The 25,824-nt window shown below is 37.9% G+C and overlaps 3 protein-coding genes across 3 annotated transcripts in view; all 3 read left to right on the top strand.

Moving 5' to 3' along the window:
- Positions 1 to 25,824, top strand: part of LOC114665934 (NACHT, LRR and PYD domains-containing protein 3-like) — a 578,897-nt gene that overhangs the window by 195,345 nt on the left and 357,728 nt on the right. The gene's annotated exons all lie outside the window — the stretch shown is intronic.
- LOC114664103 (nucleomorphin-like) lies at positions 1,913 to 24,120 on the top strand. Its single transcript, XM_028818108.2, has 4 exons — positions 1,913 to 1,999; positions 6,481 to 6,538; positions 17,053 to 17,661; positions 23,678 to 24,120. The coding sequence occupies exons 1-4, from the start codon at positions 1,913 to 1,915 to the stop codon at positions 23,944 to 23,946; spliced, it is 1,023 nt and encodes a 340-aa protein (XP_028673941.2). The 3' UTR covers positions 23,947 to 24,120.
- LOC127529194 (gastrula zinc finger protein XlCGF57.1-like) lies at positions 23,973 to 25,148 on the top strand. The gene has a single exon (XM_051932168.1). It carries the CDS (start codon positions 23,973 to 23,975, stop codon positions 25,146 to 25,148), a length of 1,176 nt encoding a protein of 391 aa, XP_051788128.1.

Raw genomic sequence — 25,824 nt, 5'->3', positions numbered from 1 at the left:
GCTCCTAGCTCCTTACACTCCTTGTCGCTTTCTCAGGTCCTTGAGCAGTAATCTCCTTACTGTCCCACACACCAGACTGTCCACCCTGGGAGGCAGGTCCTTCAGTGTTATGGCCCCTCAACTCTGGAACTCTCTTGAGCAATCTCGGAGAGACTGAGACTCTTTTTCCACCTTTAAATCTCAACTCAAAACGTTGCTCTTCGACAAACTTTTGTCTTCTGTGTGATCTTTTTTTTTTTCCCATCTGTATGTAAAGCAACCTTGGGTTTGTGAAAGGCGCTCTATACATGCAACTTATTATTATTATTTATTATCACTGGATATCATTTATTCCTGATTGATCAGTCTTATCAGATGAGGCCCAAAAAACTGCATTCCATAAGAGAAGCTCTGTGAGGAGAACTTGCACTTTAGCTGAAGTTAAGAGTCAGTAAAAGAGGAAGCTTGTGGTTGCAGCTCAAGTAAAAGTCTCATGTGCCATGCCAAAGTAAGGTTGGTAATGCCATTTTGTCCTACAGAACCCATTGTGAAACTGTTTGAACTCAAACAGTTAATTGGATTTCACCTATAGGGTACATTTTTACACCGCCATGCACACACTGCAGCTTGTACCTTTTCTTCTGTTGTATTTTATCCTACAGTAGTGACAAATGTGATGTCACAGCCAGCAGTAGGTCTACATTTTTAGGGCCCTGAAGCTTGAACTGTTATAAGGGCCCATTCTCAACCAAAAAAAAAAAAAAAAAACTCCAGACGGCTGGAGAAAAAAAAAACAAAATCTGCAGGGGTTCCAGGCCACGAGACTGCCCAGTCCCCTCTGGGCATTCTAATAAATGAAATAGTCCTCTTGTGTCTAGGGTTCTCACGGAAGGACTTGATGATGATGGACATGCAGACTTCTGGCTTTTAATTCTTCACTGTTGGAATATCATGGTGCTTTGAGTATCGCCACCACCAAAAGGACACCGGAAAAAGAAACAGAAGAGAGAATAGGGGTTAGTACAGATTTTAGAGCTACCATGGATAGTTATTATAATGAATTGGATATACAGAGTATCAGGATTAAATTACAGTGAAATTATGAGAAGGCCATGTTAAAATAATGTGTTTTCAGCAGTTTTTTAAAGTGCTCCACTGTATTAGCCTGGCGAATTCCTACTGGCAGGCTATTCCAGATTTTAGGTGCATAACAGCAGAAGGCCGCCTCACCACTTCTTTTAAGTTTTGCTCTCGGAATTCTAAGGAGACACTCAGTTGAGGATCTGAGGTTACGATTTGGAATATAAGGTGTCAGACATTCCGATATATAAGATGGGGCGAGATTATTTAAGGCTTTATAAAGCATAAGCAGAATTTTAAAGTCAATCCTGAATGACACAGGTAACCAGTGTAGTGACATCATCAAAACTGGAGAAATGTGCTCGGATTTTCTTTTCCTTGTTAGGATTCTAGCAGCTCTATATATGGTCCAAGACAATTTTTGTTATTAACCCAACAGAAAATGTATAATAAATATACAGAACCTCCATGTGGAGGGGTGTTTTTGGACCCAAAAATGGTTCACCTGTGGCATCACTCTGAAGAGCACCTTTATTTTTATGAGTGTGCGGTGGACTGTCCAGGGATTTTTTCGTGCTTTGCGTCGGATGCTTGCATGGACAGGTTCCAACTTCCCAGCAAGTCTGCAAAAGATGGATGGAAAAATTACTGTGGCTAAGGTGGCTTTAAAGCACAGTGGCACATATGTATCCGTTCATTCCCACCAGTGACTTACGGTGTGTCACCCAACCTGTGTGTACTTTAATTGTGTTTTACTCTGAATTGTTGAATCCTCACTTTGAAAGTTTCCTCTACAAAATGACGTTGGACGGCTAGCACTGAAGTATATGACACTCCACTCCAGTAGGTGGCGATGACGTACACACAAAAACGGTGGGGGGAGGACGACGGAAACGGAAAAGCTCGCCTGAAGATCGTTCAGGTGCGAAGTTTTATCTGGGTAGGTGAGTGTCCAATACTGTTGTTATTTGAGTTTGTGGTTAAATTAATTAGAACGTGGGTTTTGTTTTGGTTCGGCGAATCCAGTTGATGCAGTATTTTGGCGTATTCACAAGTCCTTTAACGTCGCGTCACAGTCTGCTCTTTAACACCCCTCTGTGCCCGGAGAGCATTAGTGACCAGTGCCACTGCGCACTCCTCGATAACAAAGGAGTGCTGTCTGTCGCTGAAGACATCTGCTATTAAAGATGTTGCGACGTCACCTTTGTCATTTAAAGATGCGCAGATCTGTTTGTGCGGAGTCTGGTCAGTAGGCAGTGGGGATGGGAGCGTGGGCCCCGTCCGTTAATCCGCACAGGCCGCGGATTGCGAGGGCGGATTTTAAACAAAAGCAAAGGCCAAGATGTCCGTACTTCGCGTCACACTGCCGATTTGATAAAAGCCAGTCGACTTAAAATTATTATTCTGTGGGATGCGCGGTCCCCTGATGTAACGCAAGGAACACGACAAACAATCGTTGGCGCTCCCGGCCTGCAGTCATCGGATTCGATGGGTTAGGCCTGTGCGCGAGTCGAGGCTGGCGCTTAGTGGCGGCCCCGATCTCTGTACTAGCGGTTGCGGACCGCGCTTCCTCGTACTGCTTATTACGCCGTCATTTCATTGCCGTTTGGCTGCGAACGAATCATTGTGAATGCGGTCCGTGTCAAAAATTATCGCCAAAAAATAGTTGCTTGTTGGAGTGTGCCTTTTAATTATTGAGTTATAATGTGCATGCTTTTAAATACTTCACGCATTTACATATAAATATATATAATATATATATGTGTGTGTGTGTGTAAAGACATGTGGGAAGCCTAACGCGAAACATTGTCTTTTATCATTTATGCAGCCAGTCGTTGGGAAAACAGTAAAAACATTATGACTGAAACAGCGAAGATCAATGTTGTAAATGGTAGAGTTGGGGAAAAAAAAGTCTTCAAGTTATTCGTAAAGAGAACTTGAGCGGAAAATGTCAGCGTGAATGCTCAGTACTACAGAATTCTAATAAAATAGGGTGGAGTTGGTAACATTATAGACTTGTGTCTGACAAAGGTTTCCTCCCTTAGTCCAAACACTTTGCTGTGAGGTGGATTAGCAACCCTTACATTTTTTTGGTGGTACTATGGCAAGACTCTGGTTAAAGTTGTTGCCTTAAAAAGCTGAAGGATTTGAATGCGACCCCAGAGAAGGTTTAATATGTTCTGCACTTTTTAAAAAAAAAAAAAAAAATTTTTATACCCCCCCCTAATCAAACCCCGTTTTGGTTTTCCTACTTTTCATCCTCTCCAGGTGTGGTTATTTCCCTGAGCATTTAACTTCTAGAGGAGACTCCTTATCATTTTATAAAGGGTCAACAGGCTTCAAAAATCAATTAGTGAACATGTTACTTGAGAATTGCAATGATTGATGAGATATTGGCACAGGGAGAACACAATGCCATTAAGAAGGCTAACAGAAAGTTAGGTTTTGTATTGCCCATGGTGTGTAGCGTACAAAGCAAGTTTATAACACACTAGTGAAGCCACACCTGGAGTACTTTGTGCAGTTTTGGTGTCCATGTTACAGCTGCACTACAGGAAGTTCAGAGAAGTTCAGTTAGGCTGGTAAGATTAAACAAGCTGATCGTATTAAGTTTTAAAAAAAATGATTTGGTGACATGAATGAAATTATAAAATTATGAAAGGAATAATTACACTGGATTGAGATGATTACTTTCAAAGGAGTTTAACAAGAGCAAATGGTCACAGTTAGAAACTTAAGGGTAAATTCCATACAAACATTCAAATGCTTTTTCACACAGAGAACCCCAAAGGTACATGGAACAAGTTACCAAGTTGTGTGTTGGAGAGCAGGACTTTAGGGAAATTAAAAACTTGACTTGATGTTTGTTTGGAGGATAGGGTTATCAAGCTTTGTTGGGCTGAATGACCGGTTCTCGTCAAATTTTCCTGATGATCTAATGACTGTTTATGAAGAGTTCTGTTCCCTCTCCACACATCCTAGACAGGTGCCTGAGAGCATTTGACAGCTCTACGTTTGCATGATATACCTGATGAAAATTATTATGAATATAGCTGTCCTCTCCATCCAGTATTGTCCTCTGTCTTTGACATTATATTATGCTTTCAGGAGAGGCTGCAGCTTGATTTGAAGAATTCAGAAACTGTATAGATGGTTGTGTAAGAAATAATTTTTTTTTTATTAATACAGTTACAGTTGTGCAGAAAATATTGGGTGCAACTGGTGAAACTGCATGTTTCTGGGAGTGTCCAGTGAAATGTGTTGTATCCATTTTGATATTTTAATACACATAGAAAGAAAACAATCAAAATACTTATAAAATGACTGGCAGGCTTTTTTTTTTTTAAAGCAAAAACTAGTTTACAATAGCAGGGTTCTACATAACAATTTGCCAATCAGTTGTCAGCCTGAATAAAAAGGAAAACAGGAAGTCATTATTGAAATAAATTAATAAATACTGAATTGCCCAAATATGGATGGACATTTCAGACAAAATTATATATACAAATTAACATTGTGAAATATTTGTACATAAACAGTGATACGAATATAGATAATTGATTATTGAATTGTTTTTTGTTGCATATTTCATTCTGTATATTTAATTATTTTGTTTTCAATGACACCACACATGCAACATAAAACGTCTTGAAATGAAAACTGCCATTTTCACCAGTCAGACCCAGGAGGGTGGGCTCTAGTGAGTATCGTGTTTTAACTGGTGCGTCAATGGAATGCGAGTAAATCTTTGGCCATCAAGTGCCACATTTATAGGCCACGTGTCCGGTGCAGACTCCTGAAAGCATTATGGATTCAGGGCATCTTGATCTGATGCAGCTACTTCGTGCAGTAATTCTGACCACCTTTCTTGCACTCATATCCATTACAGATGCGCACAGTCACAACTTTGCTTGGGAATCCTGTGGCTCATAGACATGTGCAAAGTGCATGCTCAAAGTTACAACTGTGAACATCTCCTCTACCAACAATACTGTCATTAAAACACAAACTCGCCAGAGCCCATCCTGCCAGCTTTAATGTGTGAAAATGGCAGTTTAAATTTCAAGGCATATTTCACATTACGTGTGGTGTCACTGACCTAAAGAAAAATGAGAAAAGTGTTAACATATAAAGAAATTATCAATTAATAACATTTCATGATACATTTAATTATTTATGGTGACCTGTTATTGTGCTTAAAATATTTTTTGTTTTATATTTGTAATTAATTTAGACTACTTTGGAGAGATCTTGAAATATTAAAACAGATTACATTAAAGGGACTTTTTAAAGAGTCTCTTTCTTTTGGTCAGTGTCAACAGAGCCAAGTTCAATCCAGTGTGGTTCAGCGTTGTACGACAGCAACATGGGAAAACCTCCAAGGGAGTGGATACTTTTTATGGGCACTCTACATTGTCTCATTTCACAATACATTCATTTACTTTTTTCATTTTGTTTTTGTTTAAGTCTTTCCTTTTATAAGTAGTACTAGGGTGTTGTACCGTGTTAGCCATTATGAATGTAGAGAAAAGCCAAGCAAAATGACACCTTTTATTGGCTAACTAAAAAGATTACAATATGCAAGCTTTCGAGGCAACTCGGGCCCCTTCTTCGGGCATTACATCTTGCCTGAAGAAGGGGCCTGAGTTGCCTCGAAAGCTTGCATATTGTAATCTTTTTAGTTAGCCAATAAAAGGTGTCATTTTGCTTGGCTTTTCTCTACTTTTATAAGTATAAAGTGAGGACACTTGCTGAGTGCACAAAGTGTTCAATGTGACATTATAAGATCACAACAAGGCCGTACCCTATAGTGACTTGTGGCATCAAAGTAATGTGTTGCAAAATGGCTGCACATGATTTCAACACAAAGGGAAATAAAATAAGAAAAAATACAAAGTAAAATAAAAGTTTTTTGTACTTTATTGTAATCAATACTTAAGCTGTGATTTAAAAAGTTAAACCAACCTTTGCAGGGTACCCACTTAAAAGTCAAATTTATATGCATTTTAACACACAAGTACTATTTGTTAAGACTAAAACTGTGAATGCAATATATACAAAACTTGGAGCACCATTTTGCAACATATCCTGTGAGAGAAATCCCAGCTTCCAGACTTGTGCTTTATCCATTGTTTCTATTCTTGCTTTGTGTGATTAATTTACGTCCTCACAGCTGGCGCAGTGGTAGTGCTGCTGCTTTGCAGTAAGGAGACTGTGGAAGATTGTGAGTTCGCTTCCCGGTTCCTCCCTGTGTGGATAGCGCTTTGAGTACTGAGAAAAGCGCTTTATAAATGTAATGAATTATTATTATTATTATTATTACTTATTTAAATAAATCACCTGTCTACTACAGTACTCAAGTTCTGAGATACCGTGTGGTCTTCTTTCATGCTTACTGTTCATGTTTTGCTTTCTCTACAGATTTTCTCAAATCAAATTGCATACAGAGGCTATTCAAGAACTTTAAGCTTTTGTTCCTGTAAGTACTTTATGGTTGATTTCCAATATACTTTGGGTTATTGTCTTATTGAAAGATTCCACTTCTTTTCAGCATCAATTTCCTCACTGACCTTGGGAAATTGGCTTAATGGGTTTATCAGTGTTTACTTGGTACAATCTTCCTATTTTCCCTGTATTGTTCATTTGCAGTTTGTAAACCCACAGTATATGATGTTCACCACCACATTTAATTTCACTTAAATTTCACCAAGTATGTTTTATGGTTGTAGCCACACAGTCCCAATTTTGTTTCATATGTTCACTTCACTTTAGTCTGACTTACCTAGCTATTGTTGTGCACACCAAGGTTATTATAGTTTTGCCTTTTTATATTAGTTTTTATTTCTATATTTTTTCTGACCTTTTAAATTCAGTTTAGTTTTAGTTTTCCTTCATCGTGTACTTTTAGTTTTAGTTTAGTTTTTATTTCACAAAGACATTTCTATTTTATTTTTATATACAGTGGTGTGAAAAACTATTTGCCCCCTTCCTGATTTCTTATTCTTTTGCATGTTTGTCACACAAAATGTTTCTGATCATCAAACACATTTAACCATTAGTCAAATATAACACAAGTAAACACAAAATGCAGTTTTTAAATGATGGTTTTTTATTATTTAGGGAGAAAAAAAAATCCAAACCTACATGGCCCTGTGTGAAAAAGTAATTGCCCCCTTGTTAAAAAATAACCTAACTGTGGTGTATCACACCTGAGTTCAATTTCCGTAGCCACCCCCAGGCCTGATTACTGCCACACCTGTTTCAATCAAGAAATCACTTAAATAGGAGCTGCCTGACACAGAGAAGTAGACCAAAAGCACCTCAAAAGCTAGACATCATGCCAAGATCCAAAGAAATTCAGGAAAAAATGAGAACAGAAGTAATTGAGATTATCAGTCTGGTAAAGGTTATAAAGCCATTTCTAAAGCTTTGGGACTCCAGTGAACCACAGTGAGAGCCATTATCCACAAATGGCAAAAACATGGAACAGTGGTGAACCTTCCCAGGAGTGGCCGGCCGACCAAAATTACCCCAAGAGCGCAGAGACGACTCATCCGAGAGGTCACAAAAGACCCCAGGACAACGTCTAAAGAACTGCAGGCCTCACTTGCCTCAATTAAGGTCAGTGTTCACGACTCCACCATAAGAAAGAGACTGGGCAAAAACGGCCTGCATGGCAGATTTCCAAGACGCAAACCACTGTTAAGCAAAAAGAACATTAGGGCTCGTCTCAATTTTGCTAAGAAACATTTCAATGATTGCCAAGACTTTGGGAAAATACCTTGTGGACTGATGAGACAAAAGTTGAACTTTTTGGAAGGCAAATGTCCCGTTACATCTGGCGTAAAAGGAACACAGCATTTCAGAAAAAGAACATCATACCAACAGTAAAATATGGTGGTGGTAGTGTGATGGTCTGGGGTTGTTTTGCTGCTTCAGGACCTGGAAGGCTTGCTGTGATAGATGGAACCATGAATTCTACTGTCTACCAAAAAATCCTGAAGGAGAATGTCCGGCCATCTGTTCGTCAACTCAAGCTGAAGCGATCTTGGGTGCTGCAACAGGACAATGACCCAAAACACACCAGCAAATCCACCTCTGAATGGCTGAAGAAAAACAAAATGAAGACTTTGGAGTGGCCTAGTCAAAGTCCTGACCTGAATCCAATTGAGATGCTATGGCATGACCTTAAAAAGGCGGTTCATGCTAGAAAACCCTCAAATAAAGCTGAATTACAACAATTTTGCAAAGATGAGTGGGCCAAAATTCCTCCAGAGCGCTGTAAAAGACTCATTGCAAGTTATCGCAAACGCTTGATTGCAGTTATTGCTGCTAAGGGTGGCCCAACCAGTTATTAGGTTCAGGGGGCAATTACTTTTTCACACAGGGCCATGTAGGTTTGGATTTTTTTTTCTCCCTAAATAATAAAAAACACCATTTACAAACTGCATTTTGTGTTTACTTGTGTTATATTTGACTAATGGTTAAATGTGTTTGATGATCAGAAACATTTTGTGTGACAAACATGCAAAAGAATAAGAAATCAGGAAGGGGGCAAATAGTTTTTCACACCACTGTATATTAGTTTGTTTTAGTAATTATGGCATGGAGCGCCTACGGAGTTAGTTGTGTGTCACAATCAGATAGAACTATACACTTAACAGATTTGAATAGGAGTTTAATGTTAGTGGAAGCTTACTACACTGCCTGGTTTACTATCTGGTTTTGTTTTTTGTCTGAAAAACAAGCATAATCAAAACTAGATACTGAATATGAATAATTTTACACAATTGTATAATTTTTAAAATATTGTCTCATGAAAATCACAGGGACTTAGGAAGAGCAGGGCTCTTAGACTTGAATGAGTGTGCAGACCCCACGTAGCTGTATTGAGGGAAACAAACAAGAACAAGCATGTAGTGTGAAGGTTAGAGGTGGAGAGTCATGAATAGCCTACCATAAGAACAGTAAACCCATAATGAGCAGGGCAAGAACAGGTAATAGGAATACGGACAGGCATAAAACAACAGAGACAGCGTAAGAGATTAAGAACAACATATCCATTATCTAAACCTGTTTATCCAGAGCAGGATCACAGGAAATCTGGAGCCTACCGCAGCAGGTTTGAATGTACAGGTGCTGGTCATAAAATTAGAATATCATGACAAAGTTGATTTATTTCAGTAATTCAATTCAAAAAGTGAAACTTGAATATTAGATTCATTCATTACATACAGACTGATGTATTTCAAATGTTTATTTCTTTTAATGTTGATGATTATAACTGACAATTAATGAAAGTCCCAAATTCAGTATCTCGGAAAATTAGAATATTGTGAAAAGGTTCAATATTGAAGACACCTGGTGCCACACTCTAATCAGCTAATTAACTCAAAACGCCGCAAAAGCCTTTAAATGGTCTGTCTGTCTAGTTCTGTAGGCTACACAATCATGGGGAAGACTGCTGACTTGACAGTTGTCCAAAAGACGACCATTGACACCTTGCACAAGGAGGGCAAGACACAAAAGGTCATTGCTAAAGAGGCTGGCTGTTCACAGAGCTCTGTGTCCAAGCACATTAATAGAGAGGCGAAGGGAAGGACAAGATGTGGTAGAAAAAAGTGTACAAGCAATAGGGATAACCACACCCTGGAGAGGATTGTGAAACAAAACCCATTCAAAAATGTGGGGGAGATTCACAAAGAGTGGACTGCAGCTGGAGTCAGTGCTTCAAGAACCACCACGCACAGACGTATGCAAGACATGGGTTTCAGCTGTCGCATTCCTTGTGTCAAGCCACTCTTGAACAAGAGACAGCGTCAGAAGCGTCTTGCCTTTGGACTGCTGCTGAGTGGTCCAAAGTTATGTTCTCTGATGAAAGTAAATTTTGCATTTCCTTCGGAAATCAAGGTCCCAGAGTCTGGAGGAAGAGAGGAGAGGCACAGAATCCACATTGCGTCAGGTCCAGTGTAAAGTTTCCACAGTCAGTGATGGTTTGGGGTGCCATGTCATCTGCTGGTGTTCGTCCATTGTGTTTTCTGAGGTCCAAGGTCAACGCAGCCATCTACCAGGAAGTTTTAGAGCACTTCATGCTTCCTGCTGCTGACGAACTTTATGGAGATGCAGATTTCATTTTCCAACAGGATCTGGCACCTGCACACAGTGCCAAAGCTACCAGTACTTGGTTTAAGGACCATGGTATCCCTGTTCTTGATTGGCCAGCAAACTCACCTGACCTTAACCCCATAGAAAATCTATGGGGTACTGTGAAGAGGAAGATGCAATACGCCAGACCCAACAATTCAGAAGAGCTGAAGGCCACTATCAGAGCAACATGGGCTCTCATAACACCTGAGCAGTGCCACAGACTGATCGACTCCATGCCACGCCGCATTGCTGCAGTAATCCAGGCCAAAGGAGCCCCAACTAAATATTGAGTGCTGTACATGCTCATACTTTTCATGTTCATACCTTTCAGTTGGCCAACATTTCTAAAAATCCTTTTTTTGCATTGGTCTTAATTGATATTCTAATTTTCTAAGATACTGAATTTGGGACTTTCATTAGTTGTCAGTTATAATCATCAACATTAATAGAAATAAACATTTGAAATACATCAGTCTGTGTGTAATGAATGAATCTAATATACAAGTTTCACTTTTTGAATGGAATTACTGAAATAAATCAACTTTGTCATGATATTCTAATTTTATGACCAGCACCTTTATGTCGGGAAAACTCCCTGGTATGAAATATGTATGATATGGCTGATGTTAAGAACAAAAAGAATATGATATTTCAACTATCTATTTTGCGAGAGAGAGAGAAAAAAGGTAGACAAATATTTTAAAATATAATTCTGCTAATGGTTTACTTTCACAATGTCAGGTATTTTGAGTTGTGAATATGAACTAAAAAAGATAAATTAATAATAATAATAATTCCTTACATTTATATAGCGCTTTTCTCAGTACTCAAAGCGCTATCCACACAGGGAGGAACCGGGCAGCGAGCCCACAATCTTCCACAGTCTCCTTACTGCAAAGCAGCAGCACTACCACTGTGCCACCTGTGAGGATAAATATATAATATAATAAATATATAAATATATATAATAAATATAAAATAAATACAAAAACCTATTAGTATGTCTAGTTTTTCATCACTTGTCAGACTCTACCTTTTGTTTGTATTGCTTCATTGTTAAATGATGTTTTTAAAGCAAAAGTGATTGGTCAGCCACAATATGCTGATCTTGTAGGCTGACCTAGTCAGTCTCTCGATCAGTGCCATTAAATTTTCAAAAATCGGGAGTGGTCTCCCCTCGACTTTCTTGTATACTCAGATATGGATATTTGAGGAGTAAACCGCAAGACAATGATTATATTTTTATATTATGTACATTAAGGAACCATCACCAACAAATCAAATTAATAATATATTGAACAATTATTATAAAAGTAATGTTGAATAAATCGGACTCTGCAGCTGCATAAATAAAAAAAAAAAAAATCATATATGTTCAGGTAAAGTACCTCTTCCGGGATGGATTTGGCCCAAAAGTTAATACAGATCTACAATTGTGGTGTAACAACCACATGCCGAATTTCATCCATCTATCTAGTTGTGTTTTTGAGTTATCGTGTTTACACACACACAATTCCAAAAAACAGTATTTTTGGACTGTGGGAGGTCTGTAACGTCAAGATTCATCAAAATATTGAGGTCAAATTTTTTCATGATTACTATACTTTCTCTATGCTTCGTATATGAGAAAGTAAAAATGATTTCTCCTGTGCGAAGTGGCAGGTGAATTGCTGTCAACAAAAAGCAGTCACCTGAGAAATAAACTGAAACGTCACTGACTCATGATTTTTCTGTTCATACGGTAAAGTTTTTGTTGACCAGCACATTCTGATTTCAGCCGTTTGAATTACATATTGATATAAAACAAGCACAAAGAAAAGCTGCACGCAAATCGCTTTCTATTTCATACACTTTACGCATCCACACTCAGCTTGCTCCGTCTCCGCAAATGCTGTGTGAACAGCTGCCCTCCATCACCAGCCACCATTCACTGGATGAATATGTGCGGGGACGGCTCATGGTGGATGACTTTCTGTTTTAGAGTTAAAAAACTTACAAGGGTTAAAAACTAACGGCAAGAATATTCATTTAAAAACTAAAACTAAAAATATTTTAGTAAATTATTATTTTATTTCAGTTAGTCTTTCCAGCCACTTTAATAGTTTCGTTTAGTTTTAGTTTTTCATTTTGGTTTTGTTAATTATTTTATTTCATTTTATGAAAATAATAGTTTCAGTTTTGATTTTAGTTTTCGTTTACTATAATAACCTTGGTGCACACTCCAAACATGACTTTTTAAGGAAGATTTACTTCTGGTAATTCTTCCATGCAGATCATTGTTCAGTGTCTGTACAACATCCTGAGAGTTTACAATGATCAGAAGGTTCAATCAACTCTGGAATTGTCTTTCACGGGCTTCATGAGTCAAGTTTTGATATTGAATCAACACAGAAAGGTGTCTGAAGTTTTGTGGACACTTCATTCGCTTTGTAATTGAACAGATTAATAGCAGCTGTGCACGGAAATGTACATAAATGTCATTTTTATATTTGTATCCAGCAGAGGTTATGCTAAAAACTGGCAGTGAAACTTTGAACAGGGCTCCCTAACAATCCATACAGCTGTGTGTAGGCCAAGGACTGTAATGGACTATACATGTACAGTATGTCCTACAACTTTCATTGCAACAAACCACACCATTTTAAGTCTACACTGACACTAACTCAAGTTAAGCATGGCTACCTGGGTCCTCTAAATTGTAGGTAGTCAAATGGCACTTCGGTCCTGGTACTAGGAGTGGGTACTGGTATAAAAATTTCGGGAAGTGGTCTCCCCTAGACTTTCTCGTATACTCAGATAAGGGGATGGATGTTTGAGGAGTAAACCACAAGACAATGATTATATTTTTATATTAAGTACATTAAAAAAACAATCAACAACTAATCAAATTAATAATGAAAATTATCATGAAAGGTCCTTGAATAAATCGTACTCTGCAGCTGCATGAATAAAAGGTATAGTACAACATTTTGTACCTTATACTCGTATGCAAAATTTGGTTGACCTGAATGAAAGCGTACTCATGTTATCGTGTTTAAACACACACACGCAATAAGAGTCACACACAAATAATTCCAGAAATGGTATTTTCAGGGACTCGGAGGTCTAAAACTTCAAGATTCCTCAAAATCTCGACATCAAATTTTTGGACGATTACAAAACTTTCCCAATACTTCGTATACAAGAAAGAAAGAGAGGGGAAAAAAAACATAAGAATCAACTTTTGAACAATGTACCCTGAGTCATCTTGTTGAGGGTGCAGCAAGACTATGGATCTGTGTGACACTTGCAAGTATTTGGCTACTAACAAAAGTTTTGCCATTTTCTCATAGCTGAATATTTGATACAATAGATAGTCCACCATAGCAAAAGTGGCCAAATATGTCTAAAACAGGTTCATAGTGGATTCTAAATCCTGGTGAAATGTCAGATTCTGTTGCTATAAAGGTTGACGTTACGGACAGGACCTTTTGCCTTAACTCCAATAGTAAGTCATGTTTGACTAGATCTCTGTGTACATTTAGCTTACTTCACCCTGTAGGTAATTCCAAAATGTTTCCATAGGATTGCTCTGACTTAGCCATTCGAAGGGTGACCTTTCTGTTCTTTAGATATTCCTTCTGTGTGTGTGTTGCGTGCTTCAGAGTGTTGTATTAAAAGTGACCTCCTCCAGTTATTTCACCTGTGTGACAGGAGCTTACAGGGTGTTGGGCTAAGACACACATTTTCTGCTTTGTCCTTGACATAACTGACATTCCCATTGTGTTGATGCTGCCCCCATCATGCTTGACATGCTGTGCTCTTAATGTCACATTTATTGTATGTAGTCCAATGATAAGTGATATACAATAACTTTGAATGAAGATCATAATATTCTACACACACTTCTTTGAACCAGAAGAGGTTTTCACATTAGTTTATCTGCCAGACTTCTGCTATGATTTCTTTATACCTTTGGTTGATGAGTGACCTGGTTAAGATTATGAGAAGCTTATCCTCAGCCTTGGCCTTCTACCTGATTTTGTCACGCCAACTGATCCACCCTTATAAAATGAGTTTTGTAAAAGGCTTATAATAATAATAATGTGTGAATATTTGCTAAACTTTAAAGTGAAAACATTTAGTGTCACTTAGGGCTGTTATTAATATTTCCAATATTATTGGTAAGACAGGAAATCTCATCAGCTTTAATTGCACAGTGTGACTGAATATTGTTCTTCAACAGCTAACAAATTTGTCAACTCATGATGGGACGGAACAGAAGCAGAAAATGAAAATACATAACTGTTGATTTTCATACATCATTGCCATTGTTTTAATAACCTGGAGATAAGAGTTGAGAAAGGAATGGGGAGAGTGAGATGTCGAAATTTTTGGATGCAAAGCAGTCGTCATGAATGTACTGTAAATGTTTCCTGAAAAGCTCAAATTCAGTGTAATAAGATCAGTACCAGTGTTTATCAAGTATCTGAGAGTAGGAAATATAATTAATAATTTAGGAAACCACTGCTAACTTGACCTCTCATTTTATAAGATGTCCTACTAGGCGCTATCAGAAGATGCTGTTACGGCAGAAATTGGCACACACATTCCAGGAAAGGCAAAATGTTTTGGAAGTGCTAGACCACAATGAATTTGACAGAGATTAAATAATATGCCTAATAAGTCTTGTATGTCACATGATCACTCTATCAATACGCTGTAAGCCGAAATAAACTTTTTGGTAATGTTAACATGTTTTGGCCACAGGGAAAATGCGTCTTTGCAATAGTGAAAATTTGTGTGTGTCGCAACCAAGCATTTCTTAAATTTTACACCAACTTTCAAAGTCCTTATAACATGAGAGGTGAAATGAAGATGTATGCATTTCCATACAGCTTTACGCAAGGTTATGTTAAGCAAGCATGCAAATCACTGGTGTTCCTAGAGTGGTTGGTGTGATTTGATAGCACACACATGAATATCATTACCCCAAGTGTGCATGAGCACTCGTGTGAATCGTAAGTGATGATAACACAATATCAACACACAGGTGTCACGGATGAAAACCGTATTATTTTTTTTTGATGTTGTTGCAAAGTTGTAACAATTATGTGCAGCTTAGCACAACATCCTATGTTGACTTTCTTTGAATATTATCTTTTTGATGAAGCCTTAACGTTCATATCGGACAATAACAAAACATTGCGATTTCCAAGAAAACTACAAAATGTCTTTATGAATGCCATATTGAGGCTCATGGAACTGTAAAATTGCAGCTTCATTCTGAAATGCGAACTCCGATTCCTTGCTGGCCTACTTCTCCCCAGGTCAGGGTGGGACAAAGCCTCATTCTAGTCATAGACGTTTAGTGCAATTTGAACATAGCTTTGTTTTCAAACATGTTTGTGTGCACCGCTCTGCACTTGGGCATCAGGCTTTAGTGGTTTAACTTTGGTGCAATTATTAACAACAACATGACGGCATTCATGAAAAGGAATAAGAATCTGAAATGATATGAAGAACAATATTAATATCAAAAATTAAACCGAAGAATTTGGAACAGTTTAAATAGGATCATAGCTGGTAGCAGTCAGTCCCTAGAAGAATGCCAAATGAGGGTTCTACTGTGTTTTTAATTCAATCACATTGAATATATGTCTGAAGATGTAGTAACAGATCTTATACTGAATCTCTACAGAAGTCAATAACAAATCTCTTTTCATTAATGATAATTGAATTAATGATACAAGCACTTCAAGGTTTGGCTAGCCACAATCTAATTACAAATACTGTTATTTTGAAAATTTGACAATCAAAATTTAATTGTAGATATTGAACATAGGAGTCAGCATAAATGAAATATAGATAAAACCAGTAGTGGCGCACTGCACAATAACATGCAGTGAATACACTTGACTTGATCACTCCTAGTATTCCTCCTCTTTCTCTGTACGTTTAGCATTCGTTTGCTCAGAGGTTGATGCGCTTGTTGCTTCCTGAGCAGCTGTTCTTTTTTCCACCCTAGCAGTCTGCTTGTTCTCTTCTTTCATCGGCATCTTTTCACGTTAAAACCGATTGTCAGTATTTGTGTTGCAGTTACTTAGTATGTTTTCTTAAATTTTTTCATTTAAGCTGGCACTTAAGTCTTCAATCTGCCTCAAGAATGATTTGAGATATGAAGAGGTAGGGGAAGTGACGGTGAAGGTGGTAGGGATGAGAATGGCGCCCATACACATGTGACGCACGGCCACCCTGCTGGCTGCTGCCGGGAGTTGATTCTACAATAAAATAAAAATTGGATGTCAATCATCACCATGAAAGCAGATAGTAGATGTCGCGTAGTATATGTGTACCACATTTCAGGTCAATAGGTCAAGTGGTTTGCGAGCTACAGATGATTTAAAATCCTAGACAGACAAACGAACAGCCACGGTAGCGTATTTTATATAAAGATGGTAAAACAGCTTCTCACATTAAAGGCTTCTACTCTAAGACACATATTCATTTTAAGTAATAGGTCAGGGCTTTATTTAAGTACTGTATTTCTAAGATCTGTATCAAAAAAACTATTTTTGTTCATGTTGACCCTTGTCTGATTTCCCCCACACAGAGCTTGTACATTTTTCATCCTTCTAGTCTTTTCATACTGCTAGAGCATTACTGTTAAATCAGAGCCTTTTGAGTGGTGATGGCAGTTAAGGAAACATGCTGGTAAGGCTTAGTTTCCATCAGGTTTATAACTGGCAATTTGTCATGAAGCATGAGGAATTAATATGTGCTCTAATGAATTAAATGGTTGGGTTATTTGCTGTATTGCGGTGAAACTGAAAGATGTAACGTAAATGTGTTGTGCTCTTTTTGCAGTCCTCAAGGAATTGTACTCCATTGTTTCAATGGAGGAAACAGGAGAAGCTGGTATTTCCAGGAAAAGCAGTATGAAGGAGAAGGGCCAAGGTACTCGGAAGCCCCGAGAGTTGGCATATAAAGAAGATGTGGAGGATACAGAAGAGAGAAGCAGTGATGTGGAAGAGGAAAGTTTCACGTTAGACAAGGGGTTTAATTTCAACTCTGCAGTGCACATTAAGGAAGAAGACTGTGATTGGGAATCTAGCGACTATACACAGCAGACTGTCCGAATTAAGGAAGAGGATGACGAAGATGAAGAGGAGGAAGAGGAGGAAGATTATGAGTGGGACACTGTAAGTGTTAAAGGAGACTCTGAGGGAACACCTGAGGACTTCGATGTACCAGAGCATGAAATTATAACCTGTGTTAAACAAGAAGAGGAAGACGATTTTAAATCCGAGTTTATTTCACAATGTTCTTATGGAGATGAAGAGACAACTGGATTAAATTCCATGTGGAACAGTCGCCACTATCTGCAAGAAGATCCTGACCATGAACAGTCTAACTCGGTGGAGTCTAGTGCAAAAACGTCTGAAAAGCCTTCTGCTTCAGGTCAATCTGGTGGAAGTAAGTATTAAGGGATTAAGATCATAGGAGTTTTGGGGGACATAAGTGTTGACCTGTGATTTATTCCTTTTTTTTTATTAATAGTGGTATAGTTTGCACTAAAATAATGTAAGGCAGTAAAAAGCAACAAAACCCTAGAGTCCTCTTGAAAAACAAATTCGCATTTATTTCTAAACAATCCTTGTTTTCTGTTGTAGTCTGTGCTTTGGAATCCTTATTCTTCAACCTTCTGTTGATTTAGGGATCATTTGTGTACCACTGAAAATATTTTATCTTTATGACACTGATGTCACAATAGGGCTGTCTTGTTTGTTTTTCTAGTGGGAACTGCTATTTTGTGCTTGTTTTGTATTGGTTGATGATGTCCATTTACGAGACTGTCATCTATTACACATGGCTTCATCATACATGCTAAGAGAGTGCTTAATTCAATACAAGGATAAAGTCCTTGCCATAATTTAGAAATCAAGCAAACCTGTTTTGTAGTTTGAGGTAACACATGTCAAATGCAACTCTTATTAGCCAACAGTCAACATGGGGTTGACATGGGCTACATTGCTTGAATTTAATGATTAGTGTTGTATATATGTGAAATTTTCTGTATTTTTGAAAACAGTTCAGATGATTTCACAATTGGTTTAAATGCACAAAAGATTGGGCTAAAGTGTGAAGGGCTTTTTCAGTGAATGGCTGTAGTGTGATGAGGGAGTTTTTCAGAATTGCATTTAAAAAGGTGGTGGGCCATTGTTCATTCTTTATATGTTCAAACTCGGTCGAAAGATAATTGAAAAGTAAGTTATGTCTGTAGATGACACTGAGGCTAAGGATCTGTGCTGGTATCCAGAAGGTTGCCGGTTCGAATCCCCATCACTGCCAAAAGAGATCCTACTCTGCTGGCCCCTTGAGCAAGACCCTTTACCTGTAATTGTTCCAGGGGCGCTGTACAATGGCTGACCCTGTGCTCTTACCCCAAGGGGTATGTGAAAACTAATAAATTCCTAATACGAGAAATTGTATAAGGCGAAATAAAGAACAGAAAAAAACAAAAACCTAGTGAATAGCTGGATATTCTAGAGCAGGGGTTGCTCAGGTTCAGTCCTGGGGGCCGCCTGTAGCTGCAGGTTTTTGTTCCAACCTGTTTCATTGATCTCATTGTTTAATTTGCTGACGCTTTTATTTTGCTTCTAAAAAAGGTCAGTAATGTTAGATTTACACTTGGAGGCCATAAGACATTTTTTCTGTATCTTAAAATGCTTACCTTATTTTTTTAACTGTACTTTTTTCGTGGAGTTTGATTTCTTAATTGTATCAAAATACAGACAATTAATGATGAGCAGAGCAGACACCAGTGCAAATGACTCTGAAAGGAGCAGCTACTTCAGTGTAAGCATTTGTGTGCTTATTAAATAACCAGAGAAGTAACAAAAAAAAAAGTGAATTCTTAACTGTCTAGCAAATATATAAATTCTTGCTTCATTCAGTAAGAATGTAGAACAACCAGTTTGTAATTTCTGGATGGATATAAAAACATAAACTGTGAAATGACAGCTTGGTTAATTAAAGTAGGAGTCAAATTAAGAGAAGGAACTGGTTGGGACAAAAACGCAGCAGGCCCTTGGTACTGAACTTGAAAGGAATTTTCCTAAAGTCCACAAAATCATTACAGATGATTTAGACATTGTTCAGGTTTTGGCAGGTATGGGGAAGATGAAGTTTAGAGTGAGTAAATGTAAAATGTAAGAAATATTAGATACAGTTACATGAAACTTAAAATGAACAAGGGGCAAACTGATAACCACAACCTAACAAAAATTGGAATGCTAATAGAATGCTGGGATACATAATGTACATATGTTGTGTGTGTAGGAATTGCTGAAGTTCTGGGCTGTTAAAATCTTGAAGAATGAGTGCTAAGGGTGTACTTGTTCTAACCATGCAGCAGTCTTGACATTTTATTTGAGCCCATATTTGTGTTAGCTCAAAACTGCTTTTAGCCCATGTTTACTTACAGTATTTCTATGCATTGCCGTAGCTTATTGACTTAGATAGATAGATACTTTATTAATCCCAATGGGAAATTCACATGGCAAATTATGACTTATGGCAAATAATCCAGTAGCAATATTAAGACCATTAAGTCTCTTTCTGTGTTTTGTACAAACAAAGCTGCCTATGAAGCTTGTTTCAAAAGTACTCTTCCCATTAGTTTTTAAGGTCATTTTGTTCTTTCAGAGAAATTACTCTTGATAAGAGATACACGATAATGTTATGTGCCCTTATAAAAGCAGCCTTCTCAATGCAACAAGCACACACACATCTTAGCATCTGTATCTAACAATAAACCCTTCATTCAGGCTGATCAATGCTTAAAAGTGTTTTTTTTTTTTCATATACAGTAGATAATAATTTTAATTGCTTCTACATGTGGTTGAAGCCAAAGAGATTGAGTTTTTAACCTGTGTGAAACAGTTGTCAGGCCTCAGGCAACATTATCTGTGCTAGAAATATGAGCTGCTAGGCTAAATCCAGAACTGATGGGGTGTGAGCAATGAAGAAAGATTAAAGGAGCTCAATGTTTTCAGTTTAAGCAAACTGAGATTAACAGATGAGGTTAATGACAGAAGTGTTTGACGTTATGAATGGGTGCTGTATAGTGATATTAAAGCTAGTAGTAACACAGGGATACAAATAGTGATTATTTTAGGGTAAATTTAATAGAAACCTTGAAGTGTTTTTCTGCAACTAACCATCGTCAATGCGTGGAATAACTTGCCTAGTAGTAGTAGTGTCACACGTACAGGGAAATTCTTACTTGCAAACCCTGTCATCGTGCAACATGTCGTGACACTGTGGCACCATAATGATGAATATTTTAAAATATCTTGCCTCATTTTACTTCACAAATCCGCTAACTTTGCAGCATGCATATTTTTTTTAGAATATACTGTACGTAAACTTGCACATGAATGCTCAAAGTAAAAGCAATGTTTATACATGCAAAACACCCCATCAGAGATCCGGTCAGGGGGATTGATATATAATAGTGCTTGGAGAAACCTTCCATCTCAGTTTGGTAGCTATATATATATATATATATATATATATAAAGCTGTTTGTAGCTCTTGTTAAAGCTTTTCTTATATTCTTATAATTGTTTATGCATTTCTGCACAACATGTAGCCAAGATCATTATTCACTTTTTATTCATCAGAAATGATAGCCTTCAATTTACCATGAAAGGAGTTACAACCAACCCCAGCATTATCTGTGCGGAATTTGCCGTATGGGCATGTTACCTGCCACATCTGAATTAGCCTGCTCTAGTTGTGCGAGTGAATGTTTTCTGTGATTGACTAATGTCTGATGCAGTGGTGGTGTTGACAGTATTTTACTGTCAAGCTAGTCTCCAGATCCCAGGGATATGGTTTTGGAATGAGTGATATGAAAAATTAAATTAACAAGTTTTTATTGAATAAAATATTTATGTTGTGAAATTATTATGACCATATAGGGGAGCTTCTGTTAAGTTTTTTAATGGATATCATTTTTTAATTAGTTAAACTTATGCACAATGGCAGAGATGGAGTTTTTTGCAACTGGATGAAGTTGGGATTTTTAACATATGATTTGTTTCAGGGAAAACTGTATGGGTTTTGATACAGGTGCTGCCTCCTGATCTTGAGTTTTTAGTGTCACAAACCATGTCTTACACTTTCTGAGTTAATTTTAAACTAAAATTATTGTCATACATTTAGGAAATAGAGATTTACTAATCTTTTGGAGTATCTTTATTAAAGAAATCTTACAAGGAAACAGTGTATTAAAAATTGAGGGTGTCTGGTGTCTTGAGAGTCACTTTGTCAATAAATATTTTTACTTGAGCGACAATCTTAATCTATTTTTGAAAGGAGGTTCTACCCAGCATGCACAGTATGTGCCGTTTTGATTGTGAGATCAGTCTGAGTGATTTACACTTTGAATGTTTATCTAGAATTCAAAGTTGTTTTCATAGTCTTGCAAAAATGCATTTGCAAATGGTGTCACATGTTTGCAAATAATATTCTGCTGTGCAGTGCATAACACATTTTTGAAGCTCCTTTTTTGTTTGCATGTGAGCAGGCGTTCTGAATGAGCACATGAAGTTGGTTACTGTTAATAAGCACAAGAATCTCTAAATGTTTTTCCTCAGTTTTACACTTTTTCTTAAGGAGAATCTGCCACTTGGGACAACAGAGTTTTAGTGTCTGTTACTTAAAGCTGTATTTTGTATCACAATAAACAATAAAACCGCCAAAGGTGGACAGGGCCACTGCAGTCAGGCTTGGAAAGGCGCGAGGACTGTGTGTGTGTGTGACTGCAGGTGGCGAAGCAGAATGGTAACATTTATATTAGTGTTTAATTTTAGACGTACCTCCTGACCTAGATACACATTCTAACCCCTTCCCCATTCTTGTTAGGATTCTGTAATAATATGTGACAAAGTAGGTGTGCAATTTAGATGCACCTACAGGACCTACTGTAAGAACCTTATTTTATGGTTTGTAAGACCAGCATTCATCAAATCAAGCAGTGTTTCCATTATATCTTAAGTAGAAAATTCTAGTGTTGTATAAGAACTAAATATTTATCGTTAACTAAGAACCTCTTATTAAGTCAGAAAGTATCCATAAACCAGGCAGGAGGAAGCTTGTCAATTTCATCTTTAATTTCAGGGGAGAACCCTGTTACAGCAATATACTAAGGGACAGTTCCCTGAGCAGAGGTTGTCAGCACATGGTGACAGCAAAGGCAGAGAGTCATTCTTATAGATAACTGAGTTTGCCTAACAGTGCTGAGTTGTTGCTTACTCTGATTTGATTGGTTCATTGGATTACACTCACTGATTGGGTCGTACATTTACACACCCAAATGCATAGACCAAAATAAGTCTGTTTCTACTATCGTTGTCTTTGCCAAACATTTCTTAAATTCAGTTGTTACCCTTTTGTTATGAAATTTTATGTTTACATGACAAGTGTGAGTTCTCCTGGGTACATATCGGCCAATTTCTTAAGCCAGCACCTAGAACACTCGGTTTCTTTGCTTAACCTTTTCAGTAATTCTCTTCAAGATGGTACTGTATGTTTACATATGAGCGCTGCATTCCAGTATTCAAAACAATAAAATTATCAGCACCATTATACTTTGTAATTGTCTCACATATTGAAGTAGTTTGTGCATCATGTGATGTTAGTGAGCCTTATGGGGACAGTTTGTAATTCTATTTTGTTGTGAGCACATATCATTAGAAAAATGACATTATCTGTTTCTTTGGTGTGATTCCAACCAACTGCAGGACTTTCACTGATCTTTCTGGTAAGAAAGTAATTGTCTGCACTAAGTTTGTTTAATCTTATTTTTTATTTATTAGAGTGAATTTCCCACTGAAAAGGGGAAAAGCATAAGACCACAATGGTCACAAAGAGAACTCCCACTCAAAAATAGACATAAATAGAAAGTTGAAGCTCTTCAAGTTTAACACTGCCTTGTCTCTCTTCTCACAGACATCCTCTGCTTAACCTTTATGCTTTATTATGCTGTATTCGAATAAAGTTTCTGTTTCTTTTAGAAAAAAAAGAAAAGTTCATGCAAAGGTGTAAGCATTCCAGCAAAGAATTACAGGATTAAAAGTCAGTAAAGCATAAACATAACCAAAACAATCATCTAACAACAACCTAAGTGCATACTGCAAATAAAGAATACAGCACTCGCTCCCATAATCGTCTGTACATTGTACATAGCAAACAACTGAACGTGTATAATGATACAATGGTACTTAAGCTTAAAGTTGCATTTTCTTACAAGCTAGAAATTTTTCATTGAGAGTTTTAGGCTCAGATCCTGTACAAATGTGTGACACTGATTAAGCAATTAAGAATTGGGGCTTATCCCTGATCCTAACAGCTGCTTTAGTGTCGTGAGTAAATGTGCCTTTCCTTATATAACTAATTATTTATTTGTCTTTTGACATCTACAGATTTACAAGAGGATGATGGCTGTTTTGAGCCTTCATTAAATGAGACATCATTTCAGGACATAGCTCAATATTATCAGCTTCAAGAAAATATGAAGAAGTCGGGCGTAAGACCTTTGAAATGGGCCACTGTACAGAAATATCTTCTACCTATGGCAAAGATGTCTGGGATGGATGCCATCAAAAATCTCCAAAACATTCAAAATGCAAATTCAGGCAATTTATTACCCTGTCCAGTATGTGGAAAATTTTTAAAAATAGCTCTGATTTAGAAGAACACCAGCGGAATCATGCGCAGATGTTTGGCTGTGAAGAATGTGGTAAACAATTTGTGCACAAAGCTCATCTTAAGATGCATGCAAGAATCCATACTGGAGAGAAAACCCATTGTTGCACTGAATGCGACAAGCGGTTCAGAGAATCCAGTGATCTTCGGAAGCATATGAGAATTCACACCGGAGAGAAACCTTATGGCTGTACTGAATGTGTCAAGCGATTCAGAGTATCAAGTGATCTTCGCAAACATATGAGAATTCACACTGGTGAGAAACCACATTGCTGTACTATGTGCGACAAGCGTTTCAGAGAATCAAATGATCTCCTGCGACACATTAGAACTCACACTGGAGAGAAGCCGTATGGCTGTACTGAGTGTGGCAAGCGATTCATCGATAAAAGTTCTGTACAAAGACACATGAAAATTCATGCGGAAGAGAAATTATATTGCTGTAGTGAATGTGACAAGCGATTCAAAGAACTTCGTGCACTTCGGAAGCACGTGAAAATCCATGCTGAAGAGAAGCCGTATTGCTGTAGCGAATGTGGCAAGCAGTTTGTAGAACAATGTGCACTTCGAAAACACATGATAATCCATACAGGAGACAAGCCATATGGCTGTACTGAATGTGGTAAGCGATTCAGAGACTCGAGTGATCTTCAGAGGCACACGAAAATTCACACCGGAGAGAAGCCATACGGCTGTGATCAATGTGACAAGTGGTACATTGATAAAATGTCTCTCCAGAGACACAAGAAAACTCATTCGGGTGAGAAGCCATTTGTCTGTGGTGAATGTGGCAAACCTTTCATTGATAAAAGTTCTCTTCTGAGACATGAGAGAATTCACACCAGAGAAAAGTTGTATTTCTGTTGTGAATGTGATGAGCGATACTCAGAACTCCGTGATCTACGAAGACACATGAAAGTCCACGCTGTAGAGAAGCCATATGGTTGTACTGAATGTGGCAAGCAATTCAAAGCATCAAGTGATCTTCACCGACACATGAGAATTCATACTGGAGAGAAGCCGTACTGCTGTAGGGATTGTGGCAGGCGATTCAGAGTCTCGTGTGATCTTCGTAGACACATGAGAACTCATTTGGGCCAACTGGCAAGACCACCTCCAGCTGACAAGACTGCAGCCGCCAACTGGCAAGACAACGGTGAACTAGAAATACAAGAAATTCAGTTGTAAAATAATGACCATAAATACAGTAGAAAATATTCTCCTCTATCACTCCAACCTCGTGTGGATCAATTACTGACCAATGGATGGCTTACAGAGGCAAACGGAGAGAAGGGTGAACATCTAGTCATGGCTATACAAAACAGTGCCCCTTGTGTTAGGTGGTTCAAAGCATCAATAGAAAAATAATCGACAAATAACTTTACAAGTAACACGAGCCATACACCTGGTTGCAGAATACAAGGTACTGATGGCCATGGCTTTGCACCAAGGTTCATGCAAAAATAAGATGTCATATCCCTCCCATTGGCAACTGTAAAGAAAATAACCTACCTATCACTACCAGAGACTCGTGAGAACCACAGTCCTCCAATTATATTGTAAAATGTGCTAGTCACGTGGTGCACACCAACCGCTATATGATGGGATACCCAAATATGGCTTTGAAAGAAAATCCCTCAGTAAAAGCCTAAATAATTATTAATTCCAAGAGGCTGCCTATGATGGCAGAGACAAATAATAAAGAGATGCCATCTGAGAACCTCCAGATATTGGATAAAACAACTGATTGGTTCTTGGAACCATGGGACATATGAATAGAAAACTCTGGGTCTATCTAGAAGATCTGGAGATCAACATCAGTCCTGAGCGACAGAAAGCAAAAATGTTGCAAGGGGCAATGCCG

The sequence above is a fragment of the Erpetoichthys calabaricus genome, chromosome 1 (genome assembly GCF_900747795.2).
Source record: "Erpetoichthys calabaricus chromosome 1, fErpCal1.3, whole genome shotgun sequence".
Taxonomy (NCBI): Eukaryota; Metazoa; Chordata; class Cladistia; order Polypteriformes; family Polypteridae; genus Erpetoichthys; species Erpetoichthys calabaricus.
Note: the sequence above shows the minus strand (reverse complement) of the source record. Positions and strands in the feature narration are given on the sequence as shown.